This window comes from Doryrhamphus excisus, chromosome 1 (assembly GCF_030265055.1).
Source record: "Doryrhamphus excisus isolate RoL2022-K1 chromosome 1, RoL_Dexc_1.0, whole genome shotgun sequence".
Classification (NCBI taxonomy): Eukaryota; Metazoa; Chordata; class Actinopteri; order Syngnathiformes; family Syngnathidae; genus Doryrhamphus; species Doryrhamphus excisus.
This window is the reverse complement of record NC_080466.1, coordinates 33,033,493-33,060,682: the sequence shown is the minus strand read 5'-3', so window position 1 is coordinate 33,060,682 and position 27,190 is coordinate 33,033,493. Positions and strand designations below refer to the sequence as shown.

The 27,190-nt window shown below is 45.2% G+C and overlaps 3 protein-coding genes across 11 annotated transcripts in view; 1 reads left to right on the top strand and 2 right to left on the bottom strand.

Moving 5' to 3' along the window:
* The first annotated feature begins 610 nt into the window (after positions 1-610).
* On the top strand, positions 611-2,696 carry LOC131131836 (frizzled-8-like). Its single transcript, XM_058076784.1, has one exon. The coding sequence runs from the start codon at positions 725-727 to the stop codon at positions 2,468-2,470; it is 1,746 nt and encodes a 581-aa protein (XP_057932767.1). The 5' UTR covers positions 611-724; the 3' UTR covers positions 2,471-2,696.
* Positions 2,596-15,831, bottom strand: LOC131131821 (ATP-dependent 6-phosphofructokinase, platelet type-like). 4 transcript variants are annotated; one of them, XM_058076772.1, is made up of 23 exons: positions 15,618-15,831; positions 13,844-13,917; positions 13,426-13,503; positions 13,149-13,338; positions 12,728-12,893; positions 12,608-12,652; positions 12,353-12,461; positions 11,988-12,083; positions 11,244-11,336; positions 11,030-11,155; positions 10,878-10,942; positions 10,736-10,805; positions 9,537-9,683; positions 8,446-8,516; positions 8,242-8,329; positions 7,277-7,429; positions 5,421-5,573; positions 4,816-4,980; positions 4,591-4,652; positions 4,368-4,479; positions 4,191-4,290; positions 4,000-4,105; positions 2,596-3,879 (listed from the first exon to the last, which is right to left on the bottom strand). In XM_058076772.1, exons 1-23 carry the CDS (start codon positions 15,715-15,717, stop codon positions 3,723-3,725), a joined length of 2,526 nt encoding a protein of 841 aa, XP_057932755.1. In that variant the 5' UTR covers positions 15,718-15,831; the 3' UTR covers positions 2,596-3,722. The 4 variants fall into 4 exon arrangements, with proteins under 4 accessions (XP_057932755.1, XP_057932734.1, XP_057932745.1 ...); XM_058076751.1 differs by lacking the exon at positions 7,277-7,429 and having other exon boundaries at positions 2,597-3,879; XM_058076743.1 differs by lacking the exon at positions 5,421-5,573 and having other exon boundaries at positions 2,599-3,879.
* A 978-nt stretch (positions 15,832-16,809) lies between these two features.
* Positions 16,810-27,190, bottom strand: part of LOC131127213 (nuclear receptor coactivator 2-like) — a 38,938-nt gene continuing 28,557 nt past the window's right edge. For all 6 annotated transcript variants that reach the window (XM_058069459.1, XM_058069460.1, XM_058069461.1 and 3 more), the window contains exons 12-22: positions 26,957-27,142; positions 26,673-26,876; positions 26,493-26,598; positions 26,212-26,380; positions 24,761-25,075; positions 24,576-24,653; positions 23,968-24,157; positions 21,372-21,579; positions 21,132-21,267; positions 20,717-20,782; positions 16,810-20,641 (exon numbers count right to left, since the gene is read on the bottom strand). In XM_058069459.1, coding sequence (XP_057925442.1) covers positions 20,630-20,641; positions 20,717-20,782; positions 21,132-21,267; positions 21,372-21,579; positions 23,968-24,157; positions 24,576-24,653; positions 24,761-25,075; positions 26,212-26,380; positions 26,493-26,598; positions 26,673-26,876; positions 26,957-27,142 — 1,670 coding nt within the window. In that variant the 3' untranslated portion in view covers positions 16,810-20,629. The remainder of the gene's footprint in view (positions 20,642-20,716; positions 20,783-21,131; positions 21,268-21,371; positions 21,580-23,967; positions 24,158-24,575; positions 24,654-24,760; positions 25,076-26,211; positions 26,381-26,492; positions 26,599-26,672; positions 26,877-26,956; positions 27,143-27,190) is intronic.

The window sequence follows — 27,190 nt, the reverse complement described above, 5'->3', positions numbered from 1 at the left end:
ATGTAATAACAGAGGTACAAAACTAGTTTAAGACTCTTCATCCTTGTATTTAGCAAACATCAACTGCTTGTATTGTTCCTTGAATTTGCGTATCTTGGTGCATTGTTTGAGTTCCTTACTCAATCCATTCCATAATTTGATTCCACATACTGAAATGCTGTGTTTTTAGCATTGTTCTTGCATATAGTAAATGTTTCAAGTTTTCCCTTAGATTACATTTCTCCTCTCTAGTAGAAAAGTATTGTAGTATTATAGCGTTATGCTGTATTTTAGGTGTTTGACAATGTACTAAATCGGTGAGTTTTTCAATGTTTGTAAACCATTGAATTGAATACAAGGAAGCCTTGACAAAGACAAGCTTCACATAGCGTATGATGTTATTCATGTAATTATTATATACTGTAACATACAATATGTGATATGAGTGAAATACAGTACGTTAATGGCCGCTTCATTGTTTAATTACAGGAGCCGGGATGTGTATTGGCCTCCACATTATAATTAAGAACATTTCATTGATACCCCCTCCATCCAGGACCCTCCTAGGGGGCGTGTCCCGCCGTCTCCTCTATAAAGCCGGGCCCGCCCACAGCGCAGGCAGCGTGCAGAGAGCCACGGAGGAGCACACGCACGCAAAGACGCACAAAGACACTCCAGCGTGAATTCGGAGCCGAGCATGACTTGTCGTTCAAGCTTCGCGGACTGAGCGGGACCAGCCGGCGCCATGGAGAGGAGGCTCATCCCAGCCTGGTGTGCGCTCTTCACCCTGGTGGTGCACCAGTCTGTGTGCTGGGGAGCCAAGCAGCTCCAGTGTCAGGAGATCTCCGTGCCTCTCTGCAAAGGCATCGGCTACAACCACACGTACATGCCGAACCAGTTCAACCACGACACGCAGGACGAGGCCGGCCTGGAGGTGCATCAGTTCTGGCCCCTGGTGGAGATCAAGTGTTCGCCGGACCTGCGCTTCTTCCTGTGCAGCATGTACACGCCCATCTGTCTGGAGGATTACAAGAAGCCGCTGCCGCCGTGCAGAAGCGTGTGCGAACGGGCGAAAGCTGGCTGCGCCCCCCTCATGAGGCAGTACGGATTCCCCTGGCCGGACCGCATGAGGTGCGAGCTGCTGCCGGAGCAGGGCCAGCAGGACCTGCTGTGCATGGACTACAACCAGAGCCAGGGGGCCGCCGCCACCACGGCCGCGTCGCCCGTGCTGGCCAAGCCCACCAACCGGCCTCTGAAGCCCTACAGCCCGCGGAAGAAGGGCGGCTTCGCCAAGCACCAGCCGGCCGAGCCCCCCTGCGAGCCTGGCTGTCGCTGCCGCGCTCCGCTGGTGCCTCTGCCCGGCGAAGCGCACCCTCTGCTCGGCCGGGTCAGCACGGCCCAAATCACGAACTGCGCCATGTCCTGCCACAGCCCGTTCTTCAGCCCGGAGGAGCGCACGTTCACGGCCTTCTGGATCGGCCTGTGGTCGGTGCTGTGCTTCATGTCCACGCTGACCACCGTGGCCACCTTCCTCATCGACATGGAGCGCTTCAAGTACCCGGAGAGACCCATCATATTCCTGTCCGCCTGCTACCTCTTCGTGTCGGGGGGATACATCGTGCGGCTGGTGGCCGGGCACGAGCAGGTGGCGTGCACGCGCGAGCATGGCGTGGAGCACGTGCACTACGAGACCACCGGGCCGGCGCTGTGCACGCTGGTCTTCCTGCTGGTCTACTTTTTCGGCATGGCCAGTTCCATTTGGTGGGTCATCCTGTCGCTGACGTGGTTCCTGGCGGCCGCCATGAAGTGGGGCAACGAAGCCATCGCCGGATACTCGCAGTACTTTCACCTGGCCGCCTGGCTCGTCCCCAGCATGAAGTCCATCGCGGTTCTGGCGCTCAGCTCCGTGGACGGGGACCCGGTGGCGGGGATCTGCTACGTGGGCAACCAGAACCTGGACAACCTGCGAGGCTTCGTGCTGGCGCCGCTGGTCATCTACCTGTTTATCGGCACCATGTTCCTGCTGGCCGGTTTCGTGTCGCTCTTCCGGATCCGAAGCGTCATCAAACAGGGGGGCACCAAGACGGACAAGCTGGAGAGGCTCATGATCCGGATCGGCGTGTTCACGGTGCTTTACACGGTGCCGGCCACCGTCATCGTGGCCTGCTACTTCTACGAGCAGCACAACCGCCAAGCCTGGGAGGTGGCCCACAGCTGCGGCTGCCCGTCCGAACCTGGCCGCCCCCGGCCGGACTACGCCGTCTTCATGCTCAAGTACTTCATGTGCCTGCTGGTGGGCATCACCTCGGGGGTCTGGGTCTGGTCCGGGAAGACCCTGGACTCGTGGAGGACTTTATGCACTCGCTGCTGCTGGGGGAGCAAAGCCTCGGGGGGGTCCATGTACAGTGACGTAAGCACCGGTCTCACCTGGAGGTCTGGCACGGCCAGCTCCGTGTCTTGTCCCAAACAAATGCCTCTGTCGCGGGTGTGAGGAGACGCTTTGTGGAACTTCCGGTCTGTTCGTGTCAACAATGTGACGTCATCAAAGTACGCCATGCCAGTAGCACAACAATGCAACTTTAACACAAACACACGGACTCCTTACGGGTTTCAGAAGGTATTTATATTATTATTGCTGCACACACAGATGATGTAAATATGTATAATTGTCACTTTGATAGAAGAGTTTATTTTGAGAATAAAACATTTGTATGGAATGGTTACCACTGTGTTCTGCTCATTGGATTTTTAGGAGTGTTTTGGCGAACATGGTCAGAAAGCTATTCCAATCCAGATCTTCCCGATCCCCTGCCTGTGCGGCCAGCATGCTAACCACTAGGGCACCGTGCGTCCCGGAGAGATATCCATGCTCATATTGGAATATGTTAAGTGCCAGCACAACTCAACTGTGTTGTGCTTACGAGGGCAGCACTTTTATATTCAAGCTCATGAGATGTGTAAATCCTTGATAACTTTTGGGTATTTTTTCACAATGTCTTTAGATTATCACTTCTCACAAGTACAATTTGAGTTAGCTTGTCAAGTGATAAGTGATACAAGCTGCAGTAACTTAAATATAGATGCAAATGTTTACTCTAGTAAAGGTCCCTAAATGAGGCTATACTAGTTAACTTGGCACGTTGTGTTGGTTTAGTCCACAAATGGTGAAATCCACACTCAAGTACAATCCACATCATTGATGGTTGGAAGCTACCCAACTGAAATTGTACTCTGCTGCCATCTAGCGGTCAACGATGAATAAGATTTTGGAGGGCTACAAAACGTTGCACGATGGCGCCGCCTATTATAATTTGGTTCAGACGGGGATCCCAAGTTAAAGCTGATGATGCTTATGATTATGAGTACAAAGATAATCTCATGAGCACAATCAAAGCTTTAATACTGCGCACACACCTTTACACAGTTAGATGCTGGAGACACTTGGAGGCACTGCCAAACTAACAACGTCCACTGACAAAGACAAAAAATGGACACAACGTCCTGTTGTACACCCAAAGATCACACAAAACAACTCTTACACATTATCCAAACCAAATACAAGCTACATTTTAGTGCTAAAACTCAAATACAGTACATCATTAGGAGTGCATATTGAGATCATATATATTAGAATTTATGAGAATAATAAGTTACTTTCTTAAAGTGACAGCAGCTATGACTTTAGTGACGTTAAAAGACCTCCTCAGCAGCCAATCAGACGAGAACATAGAGGTGGGGCCAGGTCAGATGGCCGAGGAGGCATCCCCGTCCTTGGCCCGGAAGCGGCTAACATGTTCCAGCTGACCTGAGTCGGACACGTCGTAGCTCGTTTTGTACTTGGCCAGGATCTTCATCAGGGGACGGAGCTTCAGCCACCACTGCTCCTTAGGAATCCTGTGTCTGGGGGCACAAGGGTCAGGGTCCTTTCAGGATCATGATGACCGATACTAATAATATGTGACCAAACATGTCCATCAGTCATTAATAAAGATTATTTGAGATAAAGACAAAAGTTCTTACTCAAAGTCTGTCTCGTCTCGTATCTTGGACACAGGCTGAAAGACGAGCGCCCGGCGTCTCATCCCCAGAAGACAGGCGCTCTCCTCAGAGTTGGCAAACACTCGTCCTGCGTTCGAGACAAGAAACATTCCAAATTTATGCTGAGATAGTTCACACGTATTTTTGGAAATTTGGAATATGTCCATTTGTACCTGCTTTGTATGAGTCCTTCAGGGTCTTCGTGATCCACTGGACAGCCTTTGCTGCTACTTTGGTCCCGAAGTTTCTGTCGAAGGGAGACGGAGCTCCGCCCTTTTCAACATGGAAGATTCCGTTAGTCAAACCATTTGTGTATGTACCATTTGTGTGTGTGTGTGTGTGTGTGTAACCTGTTGCATGTGGCCTAGAATGTTCTTCCTGCAGTCAAAAATTCCTCGTCCTTCTTCAGAGTACAGCTGGTAGATGAAGTCAGTGGTGAAGTTCTCATTGCAGCTCTCATTCCTACACGCATACACTGGCTGGTTTTAGTCATCAAATCACATGACTAAAAGACTTAAATAATCCCACCTCCCCAACAAGTCAACAAGTTAGTATAGCATGAATGTGTCTTACCTGAGCACCAAACCTCTCTGGATGGTCGTCTTCATCTTCTGTGTCAGATGTTCCACGTTGGCCTGAAAGTAACATTAAAAAAAACACATCAAATTTATATTTTTGTTTTCTTTTCAACGTGGTCCTACTCTTCTTTTGTAAAGTTTAGTTTAGCTTAGTTCTTTTATTTTTAAATAAGCCACATGGCAACAAGAATGGGGATGTGGGCCACTACAGGCCTCTGACCTGCAGGTCACGTATGTCAAAGGGCTCCTCATAGATGTAGACGGTGTCGGCGCCCGCTGCCAGCCCCCCTACGGTGGCCAGGTACCCGCAGTAGCCGCCCATGGTCTCAATGATGAAGACCCGCCGCTTGGTGCCGCTGGCCGACTGCTTGATACGGTCGCACGTCTGCAGGAAACACCGGAAGGAAAGGTCAACAATTAGTACACAATTAGTACACTTTGTAGTATATGTTAAAAGCCCACTATGAGCCACAGCTCAATGGTCATGATAAAATGTCTCATTAAATATTAGATTATGTGTAATGATACAGGGCCATGCAATCAATTTCATATTTTAGGTTACGGGGTGGGGGGGGAGCCGACCCCCGATCTGGGTTTGAATTTCCGTTTGGGCATCTCCGTGTGCGTCCAAAGTCAGCTGGAATAAGCTCCAGTGAGGAAAAGTGGCATAGAAAATGAACGAAAGACAATTTCAAAATATGAAGAGTCCATGTCAGTTTGTATGAACATGGATGAAATATTGACTTTGCCATGGTGACATCAAATCCAACAACAACAACATGCAGGCCATCGTTCCTAAACACTAAAGCGTCCACAGCCACTTACCTCCACGATGGCATTGAGGGAGGTGTCAGCACCGATGCTGAGGTCGGTGGCGGGTACATTGTTACTAATGGTGGCGGGCAGCATGCACATGGGGATGCAAAATTCCTCGTAGTCTGCCCGAGCCTCATACAGCTGCAGCAGGCACTCCAACGCCTGGTGGCGGTACCCAGTTAGACCACCAGGGGACGACAGGCATCACATCTCATGTCACTGACTAGTTTAGTCCGTTACCATGGAAACAGGTTGCTTCCTCTTTCAATATATGCGTATTGGCTCTCTCTTTGGCTTCTTATTGGGTGCGATTGGGGGGGGGGGGGGGGGGGGCAGGGACTGAGTGGGTCACGCTGTCTCACACATCCAAGTGTTGACGTGACAGATAAAAGTTGGAGGCGGGGCCAGTGAGAGACCTTCCTTCCATGCTGACGCTGTGTTTGCAAATCAGGCCATGATTCCACAGGCTGCATTCCCGGCATGCAAACATGCATCCACACACAACACAAACACTTGGACACCGCACTGTTTAGCACACATGGGCCAAGGTCACGCTAACAACACTGCATGCACACTACCTCAAACTACAGTGGCGTGAAAAAGCCTTTCCCCCTTCCTGATTTCACACTTAAATGTTTCCGATTGTCAAAGTAATTTAAGTGACAACGCAACTGAACACACAAACCACCTTTTTAATGTCAGACCACAGCGATTGTCCTGATTCTGCTATAGAAATGGCTTTATTGTTCACGTTTTTCCGCCCTTGAAGGGCACCTATGCTTCTTGCCACTTTTCTGACCTATAAATGTAGTCCGAATGTTGCATTGTGGTGTTGACCCATGCCAACCTTTCCAATAATGAGCTTCATGCATTTGGAAGTCAGCCATGAAAGAAGTTTGGGATGGCTCTGACTGCTTGGTTTCAGAGTCTTCTAACATCACAGTCAGCCAGACGTCCTTATATGGGCGTGCCCGGATACAAGCTGTGCTGCACTGAGTGGTCATGCCAGAATGCAGACCGTTGGTGGAATTCCAAGGCAATACGGCTGAATTAGGTGCTGATTTTGGAAGATCTAGAATGCTTTCTGTGCAGTTATTGTGTGTAGCTGCTCTATTGGGAGTCCACAACTCACTCCATGGGGGCGAAAATGAGCATAATAGGCCCCCTTGTATAATAAAAGTTTTGTTTTGTGTTAAGTTGTGTTGTCTTAACTAATATTTCATTTAGTTTGATGAGCTGAAAGATGTGTGACAAATGCAAAAAATAAGAAATCAGGAAGGAGCCAAACACTTTTTCCACACCACTGTAGCTTGATGCTACTTTGTAACATCCTTTAGTGTCATTAATTAATTAGGAAGATTAACTTTTACGGCTGAGATTAGAGTCTTTGTGGTAACATTTAACTTCTATGTCTGATGTCAGTATGTTTATGCGAAAGCTTTACATTTCTGCTTGGCACGAATGCTGTTTACACTGAAAACACTTTCAATAGCCAAAAAGAACCTGCACTCACAAGCTTTAGGCTCGCTGTTCCATTGAGGGCAAGAATTGTGGTTCATATGGTTATGAAGTATAAACTATCAATACAAAAGAAACAAATAGAAGAAAAAGAAAACATAATTGAAGAAGTGCTTTAGTCCTGAATATCAAATATCCAGGAGGGGGCGATATCTAGGAGCTACAGTATGTGCCAAGGTCATTTCAAGGTTTTATGGAAGACCAATCAGGACATTCCGAGGGGGCGAGGTGACCCAGTGAAAGACAAGCTGCCTGTCCACAAGACCGCATCTTGTTACATAAGCTATCAACCATGCCTCAGAAAGCACACACACACACACACACACGTGCAGACCATCTTCACTTACATCCGTGATGGCATTGAGCGCCGTGTCCGAGCCGATGCTGAGGTCCGAGCCCGGTATATTGTTGGACACCGTGGCGGGGACCATCACCATGGGCACGCAGAACTCATCAAATTTGTCCCGCGCGGCAGAAAGTTCCAGTAATCCCACGTAGGCCTGCAGCAGCGAGAGCAACCGGCATCTTATTGGTTGATTGGTTGTTAGGGGATTGAGGGGCGGGGCCAGAAGGAGATGAAGACGATGACGATGTTTGGGACAAAGGAGGCGCACACGCAGACGGAGACACACGAAGACACACTTGGCATCACGATGCATCCCTGCACATGCTTATGCTCGTAAGGAGGCTAACAACTAGCATCAGTTATCCATCTTCACTTCCTGGTATGAAGCAGCATGACCTTTGAACTGATTAGTCCATGCCATCTCCAGATGTTCACATGTAGACAAGCAACGCTGTGGAAGACCTCATGAAGACACAGCAGGCAGTAGGAGGGGCTTGGAGGGACAGGGGAGGTCAGCAGGTGGGTGGGGCTTGTAATGACATGCGCAACATGAAAGAAGCCAATGACGACATGGGAGGGGCTTATATGGGACGCATGCAGGGGTTCATAGTGTGGGAGGGGCTTGTGGCTGATGGAGACAGTGAATGACATAAGGGAGGGATTGCACTGATGGGAGGAGCCAATCGGAGAGAGCCAATCAACGCACACAAGAAAGCAACAAGGAAAACGTTCAAGTCACAATCATCATTTTCCAAACGGGGTTGCAAGGTTATTAAACTGTTACTTGCTAAGTTTTGTAAACTGGTTTAAAAGGCTACAAAATGCTTCTTTTAACTTTGCAATGTCAGCATCTGTGTGAAACGTCAACAACGTTAAAACAACACAAAGTCATCGTCACTGATGAAATGTAACAGATTGAATAGTTCATATTCATATTGGAATAATGAAATCATAAAGGTTGCATACTTCAAAGCCACCGATGACGAGGAGCGCGTTGATGTTGTGGATCCTCATCTGCTCGGCGATTTGCTCCAAATGTTTTCCAGGGAGAGTCCTACAACATAAACCATTTTCAGGGTTCTTGACAACTACCGCAAGAATGCACATGCTGGGAGACCACCATAATGTATCTCGCTGGGCATCGCTCTTTAATATCCATAGGACATTCACCTCTTTGTCCCAAGAAGAGAGCCTCCTTGGCCTGTCCAGCCTCCGACGTCCCCCCACTTGATCTCCTTGATCTGATTTTAAAAACAGGGACAACGAATTAGAGCTCCTTCAGATATTGTATACCAATTGTGTGAATTGTTTTAATCTAACCTATATATTGCTGTGTATTGCTATATATTGCTGTATATTGCTGCATGCCACACGCAGAGCTGTGGCACGCTCACTTCCTGCTTGGCGCCACTTGCCACGGTGACCCGTGAGGAATGTTTCTTTCCTTTGGGTTTAATTTAGCGCTGACTGCTCGTTGTTAGCTTATAAAGTAGCACACGAGGTCTGAGGCTAAGTTTAGCACTTTGACCACCAAGGACAACGGAATGCAGAAAGTCAGCTTTGATACGGCTACCAAGGAATCGTGTAATCACTAAGGTGGAACCCAGTGTTGCCAACTTGGCGACTTTGTCACTAAATCTGGCAACATTCCTTTAACTCTCTTGGTGACATTTTTTTTTCTGCAGAGTTTTCTGGTATGTGGGGACTTAAAAGTGAAAGCACGTATTGTTCACCAGTTCCATTACACTCAAGTCTCATTTGGAGTCAGTCACTTAACTGTCGATGTGTGATAAAAATGAAACAAGCAGTCCTAAATGCAAGATAAAAGATGGCCGGACATAATTATTACGCTGGTTAAACTTAAGACAGGTGCTGGCCGAGATAAAATATTGCAATTTTTTTATTTTGATAAAGTGATTGCCAATTTTGTATTAACAAACCAAGAACCAAGTTTATAAGCAGTTCTAAATGTAATTAAGATGTTTTACTTATGTAGGTTACACTTTTTTTCCCAAGGCATCTCATCTACATCATATGCAAATAAAAATGCTAATTAGCCGATGACATCAGCTAGCAACTTCCAAGACAGCCAATAGCTGCTTTTCTTCTGAGGAGTGATGGAACAGTGGTGGAAATAGGTGACAGTGGACGCTAGACTAACGCTAGACTAACGCTAGACTAACGCTAGACTAACGCTAGACTAACGCTAGACTAACGCTAGACTAACACTAGCCTCCCACTAGCCCATGGTCTCGTCTCACCTGCCCTTTGTAGAATCCTTCAAAGCCGTCACTCACTGCAAACATTTTGTGTCCTTCAGTTATTCCCACCCTGACGGCCGAGCGCACAGCGGCGTTCATGCCAGCGGCGGGCGCGCCGACATTCAACACGGCCACGTTGAAGGAACTCTGAGGACGACAGAGCACAGTAAGTCCCAAGCAAAGGCTTCGGAAATATTCCCTGGCATCCCTCCAAGCAGGATGAGCCGGGCACAACTTTTCCTCTGAGCAGACCCAGGCTGGGTTGATCCCGCATTTAAGAAGCGCCATACGAGATGCAACCAAGCAGCAGCAAATACCCTCAAACCTTTGACGTCATTCCAATGCACACATGGTCAGGAAATAATCCATGCACCAGAGATGGGCTTCCCCCCACACAAACAAGAGCGTTACCCACAGCAACCAGACAGCTTGAGGGGGGTGAGGGCCAATGAACTGGCGTTGTTGACTTTAACATGTCTAATCATACAATGTGGAGAAAGCAAGAAACCAACAAAGGCTGCTGCTTGTCCAATTTCATTTTCCATAGAGTGGCAGCACTTTTGGTAAAAATGTGGAAGTGTAACTTTGGAAGCTGTGGAAGTGGACCACAGCAGAGCCTGTTGGCTAGCTACCCACACGTCCTTGCATGTCCAATGTTGACACATGCAAGGAAATAAGCACTGATCATCATGTGTGTTGGTGGCCCTGCGGCTTAATCTTGACTTCATGTATGTAGTGATGTGCAGATTGATACTGAAATATCGATACTTTCGATACCACGTCTCCATGCCCCAAAGTCCATTGTCAATTAAACTATTGATACCTTTGATACTTGAGTGATTTGAGTTAATGTAGTATTTCATTAAAAGGAACACAGTGATAAAAGAGTACTTTAGATCCTGTTGACATCAGACGCGGTTGGTGGGAACTACTTTTCACATCAGAAATGAAATCCTTGGTATCACACATCACTACATGTATGAAAAGACTACTTCAGCGCAAAAGTGTGCATAAGTTCCGCCTCCTGCTCACTCACTGGGACAGTTAGTGAGACGAAAAGACCAACAATGCATCTGGGCAGGAAGTACCTTCATATGCTAACCTCAGACTGGCTGAAGGAAAGAAACATTGCAACATTCAAAACTATGTTATTCTTTCATGTTATGAAGAAAAAATGTTCATAAACAAATGACACTAACATTTGGAATCTCGGAGTCAGCTTTACGGTTGGAGAGAAGTCTGTAGGTGATCAAGTTGTTCTCAAAGCTCCTGCAGACAAACACACATTGTTACTTCATATAAAGTGTGCCAAATACACACGACAGCGGGGAAATGCTTTACCTGCCACGCAGCCTCACCGCCTCCTCAAAATTCTTCTCATCCATGGCCTTCTGCACTTCCTGCGTCTGAAGACACCATATGTACGTGTCACTTTATGTGGTGGTTTTTTTGTTACACTGAAAAGCATCCAAAGCATGATAGAGGATTCTTACCATCTGCACACACTCCATGAGAGGCAGCCGGACTGCCTGGTTGCCAACCAGAGACACCACGCAGGCTGGAGTGCCAGCAGAAGCCTCTAGTAAGGCCAGCACCGCCTCCACGCCCATACGACTGGCCTGGCATGGACGTGTTAGGGATGGTTGGGACATTATGAACCTAAACATGATGGCACTCATGAACACAAGAAAGATATGGAAGACCTACCAGGATCCTGTCGAAGGCTGATGGTGTCCCACCCCTCTGCACGTGGCCCAGGATGGTCACCCTGGTGTCGAAGCCCAGGTTGCGCACCACCAGCTGTGTGACATCATCATCACATAAAAAGTCAACATCTATAGGTTGTTGCTTCTTCTTCTTTCTCTTTGGGCGTTTCCCTTCAGGGGTCGCCACAGCACACCAATCTCCTCCATCCAACCCTGTCTTCTGCATCTGTCTCTCTCACACCAACTACCCTCATGTCCTCCTTCACTACATCCATAATCCTCCTCTTTGGTCTTCCTCTACGCCTCCTACCTGGCAGCATCCTTCTACTCCTCCTCTGGATATGTCCCAACCATCTGAGTCTGGCCGATAACTGACTTTATCTCCATGTAATGTCCCTCTGATGTACTCCTTCCTGATCCTATCCATCCTGGTCACTCCCAATAAGAACCTCAGCATCCTCATCTCTGCTACCTCCAGTTCTGCTTCCTGTCTTTTCCTCAGTGGCAATGTCTCTAGACCAAACAACATGGCTGGTCTCACCACAGTTTTGTATACCTTTCCTTTCATTTTAGCTGAAACTCTTCTATCACACATAAATCATATCATGTCATATCATATCACACGCCTGACACTTTTCTCCACCCGTTCCATCCTGCCTGCACACGCTTCTGCATGCGTCACAAACCAGGAAGTGACATATTTAACATGGTAAGAGTTAATGAGGATGTTGACCAGCGTACTTACGTCTTTAATGTAATCCGGCGTGATGGCCTTGTTGTGGCAGTCAATAGCGCCTTCAGCTACGATGATGATGTTCAGTCTTTTCTTGTCAGCACGGTTCTAGAAGAGCACATAAGACTTTTAAATCATGACAGAGGACAACTGTCAGACTCTCCTAATCGAGCGCGCACACACAGCGTCAGAGTTTACCGTGCTTATTTCCGGGAAATGTTACATTTGTACTGAGGATAGCCGGCATATCTAGACAATGGATGGATGGAAGGCACAAGCTAATGTGCTACTTCTGACAACTGTCATTTGTTTGCTTGTAAGGCTATATTGTGTTACACACCATGTTGCGTGCGTGTGTGTGTGTGTGTCTGTGCTACCTCTGACAGTTTCTGACACATATTTTCCTCCCAGCCGTCTTCAGGAGGCATTTCTGGAAAGAACACCCAGTCTGCCCCACATGCCAGAGCACTGACCAGAGCCAGGTAGCTGGAACAGAGAGCAACGTGAGAGTGAAAAGTGAAAAGATCTCATGATGAGCAGGCTCGACAGCGCACTGAAAGGTTGTGGGTTCAAGTCCATCCAGAGTCACTCTTTTGTGTATGATGTACGTATGTATGTTACATCTGACCTACCCACAGTGGCGTCCCATCACCTCGAGCACGAACGTCCTCTGGTGGCTGAAGTGAAGCAGAAAGGTGACATCCAGTCAGTGAAAAATGACAAAACAAGACGGGTTGGTCTTCCTGTGTCACCTTTGAGCAGTGGTCATGATGGCGTCCACCACCTCGATGATGCGGTGCAGCGCCGAGTCGGTACCGATGGTCATGTCGGTGCCGCAGAAGTCGTTGTCGATGGATCCCACCATGCCCACAATGTGCAGCACAGAGTTAGCACGCATGGCGTCCTCACTGATGAGACCTGCAAGGAAAATGTGTATTTGGACTGGAGTGCTACTTCTTTAAGGTCCTGCCCCCCCACTAATTTTCCACTTATTGGACAACTTCCAGAAATTACGTCATTGTTTAGGACTATGCTGCTGTAATTTCCTTTTAAAAGTGCCTGCTTTGCATGTGAGCGGTAGTGGGATTGATGCCTGCATTCTCCAAATGACAGCACTCCTGCCCTCGCTAACATTGAGCACAGTTTCAGTTAGTCCCTCTCACGTGGCGTCACCTTGCTGCAGGAGTTCATCCAGCAGGCCGCTCCATTCCTCCCGAAAGAGGTTAGCTCCAGTCAGACTCCCATCCCCTCCAATCACACACAGGTTGGTGATGTTTCTCTCCACCAGATTGTGAGCGGCTTTCAGGCGTCCATCGTGGGTACGAAAGGCTTTACAGCGAGCGCTGCCGATGACCGTGCCGCCCTGCCCACCAAAACAAGCAGCTCACATTTCAACACGGCTGGCTAACAAAGCCTGCTAGATTTGCTTTGAAAACCAAACGGTGCTCACCACTTGCAACATGCTGGAGACGCTTTCCCACGTGGCCTCCTTGATGTTGTCCCCACCATCCACCATGCCCTGGTAGCCCTGTGGGATGCACCATCATGTAAAACCATCACGGGTCTTGGAAGAAGGTTAGTGGATACATTTCCTTATAAGGACATCAGTCAAGAAAACAAACAAAACTTTTCTGCTTCTTGGGAGGAACTAGGCTCCAAACAACACCAAAATAAAAGCACACAGTGCGTGTTGTCATCTCCTGCGAAGGACAGTGGCGATGAGAGGATGAGGGCGCTGATCCAATTATACATGCACTGAAACTAGATCACCTCCACCAGCCTTTGGGCTATGGCACTTTTCACTGGAATGCTTCACTAAGATTTTATCTGTAATGTCACCGCATCTAGGCCTTATGGCCATGTCTCACCTCGTGGATGAAGTAGACTTTGGCTCCCACATAGATCCCCATGCGGACCACTGCTCGGACAGCAGCATTCATCCCTGTCAAAGGAAGACAACACTTGCCAATTCTGATATCATTTTCACCTTTTGTATGAATAATAACCATTTCATAATGTATATGTTTAATGTGAATGCAAATAATGGCTGTAAAAAAATAAAACTTGTGTGAATGATTGCGTTCTCCAATGCATACAGCACATAGAATATATGGTTGGATTAGTGTTACATGCATACAGCACATAGAAAATATGAATGGATTAGTGTTACATGCATACAGCACATAGAATATATGAATGGATTAGTGTTACATTCATACAGCACATAGAATATATGGATGGATTAGTGTTACATGCATACAGCACATAGAATATATGGATGGATTAGTGTTACATGCATACAGCACATAGACAATATGGATGGATTAGTGTTACATGCATACAGCACATAGAATATATGAATGGATGAGTGTTACATAACATGTCTCTATACACAACCTAGACATACAATATACAGGAGATGTAGCTTAACGTGTTTCCATTAAGTGCAATCATTTCTATTTTGGGGATCTCGATGAGACATTAAATGACGGTTTAGATGACATAGTTGTGTCAGGCAGCACCCTGGCCACTTGCTGGTCCTCACGTAGGCGATGCGACTCTCGGTGGGAGTCGTCATCAAGCAACAGAAGCGCACAAACCGGAAATCCCACCATGACTTCAATGTAAAGGCGTTCGATTGAGGCTAAACAAAGCATTATTTTATTGCGACAGTCCCAAGTTGGTTCAGCTTTTGTTTGCCCATTTCCGTTCGCCTACCGACTCATCCTCTCGACGAATTGAACTGTATATTAATCATTTGTTACGCGTTACTACATCTACATTTAACCTCCATTGTTATCACATCGCATGTTTGCGCATGTGCAAAGACAGTGGTTGTTTAAACCGGACATTTATTATTAAGCAATGGGCTTCATAATTACACACTGCACGATAGTATAATAATAAAGATTAACGTTATTGCGATTAATAACCGCTTAAATATTGACGTGAAACGTGCACACACATAGTAACAACACACTATTAATAAGTTAGCACTTGTTGATTTACTTGTGACGTCACATAAACTCATTAAATGTTAGTTTTATTACCGCCGGGTTGTCTGGGCATTCACGTTTACCGTGTGCGTGTGCGCGTGTACGCATGTACGTGTGAATCGTGCATTCCGGTTGCATAAGCTCCTCACAGAAGACAAAGACTTTGTTTGTCTAAATAAGAATGCTGTCCTCGATGTTACGAATGTTTGTTGCTCATGAATGTTTTCGGGCTACGTTTGGTGGGGTCCAACACACCCAGCTCGAGCAGCCTCATCCACTTGCAGTACGGACGGGATGTGTCCATTATCGGACAGCTCTGCAGCAATGTCACGATGTGTCCATTAGCTTACATGATCTTGTGTTAGCTTCGGTACCTGTGGTATAATTAATTAAGAAAATATATATTACAATATAATTAAGAAAAGCTGACAGAACCTCCCCCAGCTGGAGCAGAAACCATGGGGGTAGGAGGGCGGTTTCCTAGGTGACCAACTGTCCAATCAATGAAACCAATGCGCCACAATCAGGAAGGATGATGTTATGAGGATGAGGTAAAAGTGGCCTCAATGATGTTTCATCTCAATTCCACTTTACTATAGGACTTCACTATATCGGACTGTTGTGCCCGATAATGGAACCCTCTTACCTTGGGCATCTCCGCCGCTGGTGAGCACAGCGATGGACTTCCCGGCACCGGACAAGTTCTCGAAGAACTTCCGCGTGTCCTGACGCTTCGGTGCCGACATGTCTGCTGACCCCCTTCCCCGCAAAATGCAGCTCCAAGGGTTCCTGGGGAGTCTGGTATCGTGTGGTCTGCTGGACCAACGGGCTGTAGTAAGTAACGGTACCGACTGCAGTGGTTACCGCCCCCTACTTTGCCCTGGGTGCCCGCCTCTTTTACAAAGATTGCAGCACAGTAGAGAAGTCTCACTACGTGTGCATCAGCACAACCGACAGCGAGCAAGCGATAAATGAGGAAATAACGTAGAAATTAACACTCAATCACATAATTGTGTAGTAACAATAAGCCTAAAAATACTTCGTTAAAGTCTTTCTTCGTAGTGGTAAAAGGAAAAAAAGCAACAGAGTTCCCTTCGTGTCTCTTCAAATGCATCTTCACGCAAAAATCCTAGCAGCAATGACATCAAGTCCATGCGAGCGATTGACAGTTCCATTGTCCAATGGGCGTCAACAACACGTACTGAGGAAATGCACGTCTGGCTATTGTGAAAAAGATTGATAGAATATTTCCAATAGAACTAATTGAATAAACTTGAGTAGAAGGTGAATGTTTAAAAAAAATGTATTTGAATTACAACAATGTGATTAAAGATGTTCATCATTTAAAAAAGTATATGATTAATGTATTAATTATGTATTAATGTATTCATTACATGAATTGTATTACTGTATCAAGTGTTCAATTGTAGTCCTGTTTTAGTCAAATGTTTCAGAAGTATCTTAATGAAAGAGATGTGTGACCTTTCCTCAAGTTCATAACCTTGAGCAACACTTTGTACGGCACTATTGTCATCAATGTCACAAGTCTCAGTTACCTTTCCCAATTTCACATTCATGACTGAGAGCCAGGAAAGAAAAGAACATTTGTTTAAGGGAGAGAGTGCGACAATGCTGGAAGGGTTTCAACATATCTCACGCCTTTGTGTTTGCACAGGAAGGTCACATAGAGGTCAGAGACCACTGGAACAGTGTCAAGAACATGAGCACAACGACAAATTCATGAACCACTTAAATGTTTTCTTCTTCACCAATCAGTCATTTTAATAATAATAATACCACAATGTTGAAGAGTTGCAATGAAGACAGAGTCAGAGGAGTGTTTTGAATAAAAATAATTTATTTACAGTGGCATCAATCATAAATTAACAAGCAGCGTGGACAAAAGCGCCATTAGCATTGACAACTTGCTTCATGAAATAGCATCAACATGATATTTGGTGGGTTTTTTAAACAAGTGTGGAACATAAAAAAAACACACTCTGTAGTGTTTTTTTAGCCTGGGTTTAAATACCCTGACGCTAAATTAAAAGTTTGTTGGATTTACGATCATTACTTAACATATTTATTTATTGGCTTGTTAACACAAGATGGATGACACAACACTGTCGTCACAGACAGAGTTATAACGGTTTTTGTAGATAATCTATGAATAAAGACATTCACTCAGCAAATAAAACATACTAAATGTCAAACAATCAAAACGTACACTCACCCATTTCTAAGGCATTATTATGCTAGCGTGTTAGCATCAAAGGTTCTTGCATGAAACAGTATTCTTGCAGCCATAAAAAATATCATCTATCAAGTAAGAAAAGTAGTGTATTTATTTCGTACGTGCGCTACCAGAGGCTTTATATCCACTCACAACATCTGAATGGCTTTCCTCGTTAAGTCTTTGGGTTTTAACCACCAGAAAAACAACAATACCAACAAAAGATGAAAAATCAGTGCTAAAAGGCTAACAATTCATTTCAGTATGTCATCATTGGTGTTTTATACAAACAACCTGTGGATCATTTCAGCAGCGTCAATAGAAGCGACAAAGATAGGAGAAAGCACCTCAAACAGCAAAGGGACTTGCGAGTATTCATCCTCAAACATACACAACAGGGGCGTCCAAAGTGTGGTCCAGGGGCCATTAGCGGTCCCCACTTTAAAAAAAAATCAGTCCTTGGCATATTTTAAGAATACAGCTACTAAAAAAATGAAAAAAAGAGCATGTAAGGAGAAAACTAAATAACATAGTCCTAATAACACAAAACTGACGTGCATACTATTTTTCTTTAAATATATATAACGGGTTCCATACATTCATGGATCTGTGGCAGCCCATAAAGGTTAAATTGAGACCGTCACAGATATATTTGGCGCAACCCGTTTTTAATATTTAAAAATATTTCACGTTTTTTATTTTTTTTTTAAACACAAACCAAAAAGCTGGCATTGTTTTACCCACCAAGTTGGAGTATTTAAAAATCTACACTCTGGCCAGCATTGTGAGTCATGGCCAATTGAGTAGCCTCACCCACTTACTTCCACAGGTAGATTACAGTCCTGTGGGATTGGTTTTAGCCCCACTGACATCCTTTGCACTGAAAGCCCCCCATTGTTGGAAAATGTTTGGACACCCCTGGTCTATCAAGTTCCAGTAGGTTTAGGACCTGATAACTTCGGTAGTTTTTCTGTCCAGGCTTTGTACATAAATACACTCCTTTTTAAGACTGCAGTATCATTGCGTCCTGTTCTGTCTGTCAGCATAAAAATGAAGTTTCAGTGAAATGTGGTTAATCTCTTTGAGCAGTCGAATGAAATGCTAAGACACTAAATGCTAATGTTGGCGAGTGGCCATTAAAGACAGTTAAGGCTGAGGATATGAACTTCAGCGGGGGTGTCCAAAATATGGCTCAGGCAACTTTTCTGGCCCAGAGCTCATTTATTTATTGTCCCGTGGCCCATATGCTGAATACAGAATTAATCATGGCCCACATCAGAACATCACAAAGGAGGTTTAGGGCCACACAAAAAACACCCGTTAAAAAAAAAAAGTCAGCATAGCATAGCATGCATATGTTGCTCAACGGCGTTGAACAAATGTATTAGAGCGCCACCCAGTGGAAGGTTTATGCCACAGCCGCCCTAAATTAACAATATTTATAATGACTAAAATAACTTTTTATGGTTTGTAATGGTTAGAGCTAGGGATGCTCCGATCGATCCGTCACAGATTAGTATGGGACGATTTTGGGGAAAAATCATGTGATCGGCATTCAACGGCGATCACAACAGCCAATCAGCTGTGGCGAGGACTATTGCAGCCTGCAGCCATCCAAGTGGGGATGCCGTGTCTTGCCCGAACTAACGTCTTTGCCATTGTGCTCCTTTGACTTTCCTTCATCATGTCTGACGTGTTCAACTTGACTACCAACCCATGCCATGAAAACTAGCTTGTGGGGGTCGCACATTAATAAATGACGAGTTGAGTATTTTGTATGTTGACTTTTTGAGTTTTCTGTGATCGTGAGTGAATCGGCAGCTAACCCAGCCTCGCCCGTACGAGCGACACAGAAGGCTAAGATTCGAACCTGAAAGAAGTGAATTAATGGGATGAGATGACCAGTCTTTCCCAGCGCTGGAAGACACCAGGTTCACCGAGTACTCTTTCACTCACCTGGAAGTCCTGCTAGCGCTCCACCCATCAACTCTCACTTCCAAAATCTCCTTCAAGGTGTCTGAAGCTACACGATATGTTCTCTTCAAAAGGTAAGCCAAATGTGGCTTCTTTTTGTCTAATTGAAGGTGATTCTTTCATATCATATGGCCAATAGCACTTACCATAAATACATGGAAAAATGTATAATTAATCCCTGTGATCGGTATCGGATGATATCAGTCCTGGATGATCGGTACTAGAATTGGCAGCATAAAACCCTGATTGGAGCATCCCTAGTTAAAACACCAGTGCAGAACGGGTACACTGTAATTATTGTTATGCATGAATTATCATATCTGCTTGTACAAAAAATAACAAAAATAGTATTAGTACAATATTATTAATATATACGTTTTAGGCAAGATTTAAGTAAATACTTGTATTCATGAACAGGAAAACATGGTTTGCAAGCTGTTATCAAGACCACAAGAGGTCATCTACGCTTTATGAAATATGATGTCAGGTGGTCTAATAAATGTGCTAAGTACTTGGATACTGTACTGGATTGCTTTTCGGGAGCTGGATCACAAAACAGGGGAAGAGTATCCTACATCTCCTGCCATTTGTCAGTATGCAGCTCTCACAGTAAAAAGTTTGGACACCCTAGGTCTAGCATGGATTTGCCTTCACATCGACTTGAACTGCGAGGCTGAAAGTCAAAAAGCTTATATATCATCTTTCTAGAAATACATACAATAAATTAGTTGTGATTGAGCTTAGCCAACCAAATAAAAATAAATCATTTTGGTTCAACTGAAGCCAGAAAAGTTTTTTTTACTTTTTAAAAGTAATAAAGTGATGGTTTTGAGGTTGGATCTTGTGTTTGTCGCCTTTCCACTATACATTGCTGGTTAGTAATACCACTTTAGGGAATATAAGATCTATTTACATCATCTGCATAACCCTCCTCCTTCCCATGGCCAAAAACTACAGCAGTCCAAATATATTAGTCTATTTTTAAGATCAACAATATACAAGATAAACTTTCATCTCCTTTAAATCGTATAAATAGCTATAAAATATTAGTAGGAGTGGAATTTAAAGGATTAGAATTAAAGCTTGAGATTTTTACATTTCTGTAAAATGTTGATCGGAAAAGCAATGTCTTAATAAAAGTTGTATATGTGTGTGTGTGTGTATGTGTTATCTCTAATACGGGATGTCCCTAAAGTCTGGACAACAGCACAAAATGCATATATTATTCACCATTGTTTTTTGTTTTGTTTTTTTTTACGTTTTAGATGAAATATAGACATGGCTATATGTGTTCTTGTCTTACATTATCAATTAAATGATTTTTTTAACCTATTTATGACATGTCCAGATTTTAGGGGCACCCTAAAGTCAGGCTTTAGGTATTTTGGTAAAGACGACATTTGGACCTTTTCTGGTTGAGATTAAAACAAAGCAGGATTTAGCGTCCAGAGTCAGCAAAAGTTCTAGAAAAGACAAAATGTCCTCGTTGAGTTTTTTCTTCAAGTAAACAAACGTAAGAAGAAGGAAGCTCAACTTACCGAGTTGATGTCGGCTTCCTGTGTTAGCATGTCCAACTGATCCAGGATCAGACTGCTGTCACTCACCTGTGGGACACATTCAAACTATAAGTCTGTGTGAAGGGAAATTGTCTTGTCAGACTGTCATCGAAGGCACCACCACACTCACTCCAAATACAGTTGTCCCTCGCCATTCCATTTTCATGGCTTCGCACTAACTAAACTATATTCATATATAATGCTGTTTTGTGGTGGAATACGGCCCATTATTTGTACAAAAATATGCATATTGAGGGAAATTTTAAGAGTTATTTGCTTAAATTAAGCATTCTTGTCATAAAAGGGAGGAGGAAGAGTATCAAGTGGATCAGACATGTTGATGAGATGGAGACGTGGAGAAAGGGATCTGACTGATCCAGGTGTGGTTTAGACTCACCTGCTCAGAGGTCATGGGGGTGATGTGACCTGGCATGTGGTTTGTGTTGCCCCCTCTAGGGGTCATGTTGTTGTTGCTGTTGTTGTACATGCCTCCAGTGGTTTGTGACGTGAACTGAGTTTGTTGTTGGTACAAGCTGCAAACAAACAGCCATTATAATAATATAATATATATTATATTCATTTTATATTAATATAATATAATATAATACATTATGATAATAAGAAGCGACTTTTGTACCCGTTGCTGGTGTTGGCGGGCTGCATCCACCTGCTGAGGTCGCCACCGCTGCTCGAGTAGCCTGAAGCCCCTCCCTGCATTTGAGTCTGGTTCTGCTGCATCATAGCACTCTGGGCCTGTGCCATCCTGGGGGACAGCATGGTACTCTGAGGGGTCCCGGAAGCACAGGAAAAGCCTGCCGTGGCATCCTGGTGTTGCTGACTTATGCCTGAAGGTGGGACAGAATTAATTGGATGCTTATTGAAAACATGTACACACGTGGACAAAATGGTTGCTACCCCTCAGTTAAAGAAAGAAAATCCTACAATTCTCACTGAAATCACTTGAAATTTACAAAAGTAACAATAAATTAAAAAAAATTGAAAATTAAACAATCAAAATCAGCCATCGCTTTTGAATGGTTGATTAACATAGTTATTTAAAAAAATAAACTAATAAAACAGGCCTGGACAAAAATAATGGTATCTCTTCAAAAGATTGAAAACAATTTGACCAGAGTCACATGATTATCTCACGTGTGTCCTTTAATTGACATCATAGGTGTCTTCAAACTCATAATCAGTCATTTAGTAAATTAGTCAGTCTGCCTATTTAAAGGGTGACAAACAGTCACTGTGCTGTTTGGTGACGAGGTGCGTACCACACTGAACATGGACAACAGAAAGCGAAGGCAAGAATTGTCCCAGGACATTCGAAAGAAAATGATAGCCCAACATCTGAAAAGTAACGGCTATAAGACCATCTCTAAGCAGCTTCAAGTTCCTGTGACAAACGTGGCACATATTAGTCAGAAGTCTAAGGTCCACGAGACAGTAGCCACCTCCCTGGACGTGGTCCCACGAGGAAAATTGATGACAAATACAAGAGACGGGTAGTTGGAATTGTATCCAAAGAGCCCAGAACAGCCCCCAAATAAATTAAAGGTGAACTCCAAGGCCAGGGTACATCCGTGTCAGATGGCACCATTGGTCGTTGTTTGAGTCAAAGTGGACTTCATGGGAGACGAGCGAGGAGGACACCACTGTTGAAAGCAAATCATAAAAAAGCGAGACTGGAATTTGCAAAAATGCATGTTGACAAGCCACAGAGCTTCTGGGAGAACGTTCTATGGACAGATGAGTCAAAACTGGAGCTTTTTGGTAGCACATCAACTATATGTTCATAGACTGAAAAATCAAGCCTACAAAGAAAAGACCACTGTCCCTATTGTGAAACATGGACGAGGCTCAGTTATGTTTTGGGGCTGCTTTGCTGCATCTGGCACAGGGTGTCTTGAAGTTGTGCAAGTGTCAGAAAGCTTGGTCTCAGTCGCAGGTCATGGGTCTTTCAGCAGGACAACGATCCAAAACACAGCCAAAAGCACCCAAGAATGGCTAAGAGAAAAGTGGTGGACTATTCTGAGGTGGCCATATCTGAATCCCATCGAACATCTGTGGAAGGAGCTGAAACCATCTGGAGAAGACACCCGTCTAACCTGAGACAACAGGAGCATTTTGCTCCGGAGGAGTGGGCCAAAAAGACGGCTCATTGACACTTGCAGAAATCGTTTTAATTGCAGTGATCTCCTCAAAAGTGCAACAAAATATTAAGTTACAGGTACCATCATTTTTGCCCAGGCCTATTTCATTAATTTGTTTTTTAAAATAATTATGTTAATCAACAATTCAAAAGTGAAGTTTAATTCTCAATAATTTTTTATTTATTGTGACTTTTGTAAGATTCAAGTGATTTCAGTGAGAACTGTGGGATTTTCTTTCTTTAACTGAGGGGTACCAACAATTTTGTGTATGTGTATATTATTCATGAATTGTATCATTTTCAAAATATGTCTATGTATACGTTCTTTCCATTGTTTTCCAAGTTCCATTTTGTTGCAATACTCCTTTCAGCCACAAGAGGCCAGCGTGCGCCATAGTCTCATTCATTCATTCATTTTCTACGCTTCGCGGGGGGTGAGCCTATCCCAGCTGTCTTTGGGCAAGAGACCCTGGACTGGTGGCCAGCCAATCACGGGGCACATATAGACAAACAACCATTCACACTCACATTCATACCTATGGACAATTTGGAGTGGCCAATTAACCTAGCATGTTTTTGGAATGTGGGAGGAAACCGGAGTACCCGGAGAAAACCCACGCATGCACGGGGAGAACATGCAAACTCCACACAGAGATGGCAGAGGGTGGAATTGAACCCTGGTCTCCTAGCTATGGGGGCGGCAATCAACCGCCGTGCCGCCCCCATAGTCTCATGTTTCAAATTAAAAGCGTGCACTCAATAGTGCACACTGACACCTGTAAAGTCAAGCACTGGCAAGTAGAACAAGGGTGTCCAAAGTAGTCATTTATTGTGGATGTTTTGCTCAGATAGCTTAGCATACAGTATATTGTCATACATTGGATTGCTTTTAATATAATTCATGTACCCTATGTCAAGTGCCTCACTTGCATTCTTTAAATGACCTAGATGCATTTGGACACCCCTGTTGTAGAACCATAATAGTTTCATCAAAGGCAACATGCAATAAGATGCTAGTGATGTCTGGTGTATACAGTATAATGAAAACTATACAGGAAGTGGCATAGAGTGTTGGTACCGTAGCTGGGGGCCGGGTAGGGGAAGTGTTGCGTGTTGCCTTGAGACAGACGTGAACCGGGAGAAGCCACGTTGACGGCCATCATTGTACGCTGCTGGTGCACATGTTGTTGTTGCTGCTGGCGTTGGCGCAGGTGGTTGCTGAGGTACTCGTGCTGACGCTGAGCCAATAGCTGAGCGTTGAACGATCCCTGAGGAGACACACATGGCAGGGCTTTATAATTAGCTTTACTCTTATCACAGCACTGCTTCTTCTTTTAAGTCACATCATGTGTTTGGGAATAGCCACTTGTTGCTAGGCATAATTCACAGGGCTCAAGGTGAACTAAAAAAAAGGTGCATTGCCAGTCACACACGTTATTCTGTTGTATGACAAACTAGGGGGGCTGATATCGCCCCCTGGACAGGAACACAAACTTAAGATAAACTTTACACAGAATTATGAAAGTATTTAAATGCACGGCCAGTCCAGGGTGTCAGCTGGGATGGGCTCCAGCCTCCTCCCGCAACCCTAATGAGGATAAGTGGTATAGAAAATGGATGGATGGATGGATGGACAGATATTTAAATACAATTAATTCCTCACAGTTCCCAAAGAAGAAGACTGACCTGGTTTGGAACGTTGGACCTGAGAGGTAGATTCATGCTGGACAAGCCACCCATCTGGTTCACCATGGGCTGGCGGTTCTTGATGCAAACGTGAATAAAAGCAGACATTCATTCATACAAATTGTCTTCTAGCAAACCACATCCAGAGCAAAGATGATTTTCTAGGAATGGTTTGAGCGTCGTACCAGCTGGGCCTGCAGTCTGTGCTGCAGCTGCAGCCTCAAGTTGTTGGGCTGTGGAGGCACTACAGGGTTTGGACCACCAGGTCTCACGCCAGCCGATCTGGGCCCAGCACCTGCAGGTATCCTCATCATTGGGGGGTAGCCGCTGACTCTCTGCTGCCCCATGTGGGTGCCAATAGGAGGGCAGAGGTAAGAGCCGTCAAGAGGCATGTCGCCATAGCCCGACTGAGCAGCGTAGTGTTGGCTGTACAGAGGCGGCTTCATGGAGGACGCCGGGTCAGGGGAGCCGAAGAACTGGTCTTGGTCTGATAGAGGACCCTGACAAGAGGATAATATTAGCTATATAAACATTTTCTTTCATGTTGTTGGCACATTGGGTTTGTGGTGCTCCGATCGATCGGCCACCAATCGGTGTTGGCCGATATCAGTGAAAAAGGATCGGCTGATACTTTAAAGCGCTAATCCCCTCCGCTGAGCAGGTCCACCCCCACTGCAGCAGTCAAAACAAGAACATCTGCCATGTGGGGGACTTCCCGTCTTTATGAGAGTGATATAAGTTTTGCACACTGCAAAACATGCCTCAAAAATGTCTCACTGGGGTGGCGCATTGAAAAGCTTGGCAGGGTGTAGGGACTTTGAGGCTCGCAATGTGATCATCCGTCAGGGATGCCTCGATCCTAACCTGCTGTACTTGCAAGTGTGGGCAACATTTGCATGAATTACGCCTCAGTGCGGATTTGGGAGCATGCAGACGCAATGTAGCACTTTTAGTGCAGGAGGAACTTTTTTTGTGTGCGAGTCTGCATCGGACTCCGGGGGATGCGTGACGCACAACGAGTGTGACGCGTGACGAGTATTTGAAACGGACATTGTGCACACTTATATCACATTCATATTGTATCTCCTCTCCGGGCGGCACACAAGAGGGAGGCGGCTTCATCTGCGCTTCAGAAGGCAGCAGATGCGGCTGGATGAACCCAGTAGGTGGATAAACCTGCTTTTCAATGAGGTTCTCAGGTTTTCAGTTAATAATGTGAGAAGACTACAAATACATGAATTGGGAAATAGAAAGGGTGAGTTGTGGATACCAGCATTTTGTTCATGATCATTGGCTTTGTTTGGCTTGAAATAAGCTATGAAAATAAATGTTACAAAAATAAGTAGCTCTTAGCCATTTTCATTTAGTAAAAGTAGCTCTCACAAGAAAAAACCTTGGTGACCCCCAATATAGCCAGTAGTACTTTAAACATTTTTAAACATCCCGGGACCGGGATCGGCAGCGTAAAATTTTATGGGAAGTTGAGTCACAAACACAAATGTGCCATTTCCTTAGCTCCGTCCTTGAGGTACCCCGCAACTGTGCTTAGTACCTCAACAGTGGGTATTACTTAAAGTGGTATTATTTTGGCTGCCTTTCAGTACGTGCTAAAGTAATAAAATAATACACAACTCACCTGCCCAGCCAGTGTGGGGATCCCTAACATCTTGTCAAGTTCTTCCAGTCCCTCATAGTCCTTTAGCACTGAGCACAGCTGGTTCAGAAGGGTTCCTTCATCCGCTGAACCCTCGAGCCCAACCCCACAGCAGCCCATCCCGTCTTCCTGAGGGAAGCCGTATGACGACCTGCGATTCAGAGCAAAGTGTCACAAGTTGGTCATAAGGAGAGTACAGTGATTGAGTCATGAGTTGAAAACATAACAAAATCATACCAAAAGTCAAGGAACTACTCCCTAACCTGCTTTGGTTTCCGTAGTGATACATCATCATCCTGTCAGGCCACGGAGCCGTATGATTGGACGGTGTGTGCTGCTGAGGGTAGGTGGAGTTAACCATCTCGATTTCTGATGGACAAAAGCAAAATATTGAAGAAGATACAAAATGAACCTTTGCTTATCTAATGGTGCTTTGCTCTCACCGCCGCCCATGTTCTGCATGTTGACCATGGACTTTGATGGGGGCACACCGCCGCCCCTAGATGGTATAGCACTGTTTATGTTGGAGACCATACGGCCCGGTCTGACACCTTGGACCATGACTGCCGCTGGGGTGGTCCCGGCAGGCCCCTGTGGGCTCCATTCACGCTGCAGGGAGCCCCGTATTGGCCCACCACCCAACATGGCTAATAAGCACATAAGAGTATATCAGTTTATACTAATGTATAATAGTTATTTCAAGTTGTGTGTTTTTTAGCGTCCTCACCATGCTGGTTGTTCGCTGTGCCTGCATAGCTTCCCACCATGCCTTGCTGCTGCTGTAGTAAAGAGTAGGGGTTGTTCCTGTGCTGTGTGGGGAGGGGCCGGGCGGGACCAGGGGCCATAGCACCATCGAGAGACAGGCTTCTCGCAGGAGGAGCACCTTGAGGTGGGGGGTCAGCCCTGGTGCCACCTGTAGTTGTTGGAAGGTATCAGTGGAGCATATAAAATAAATTGCCCC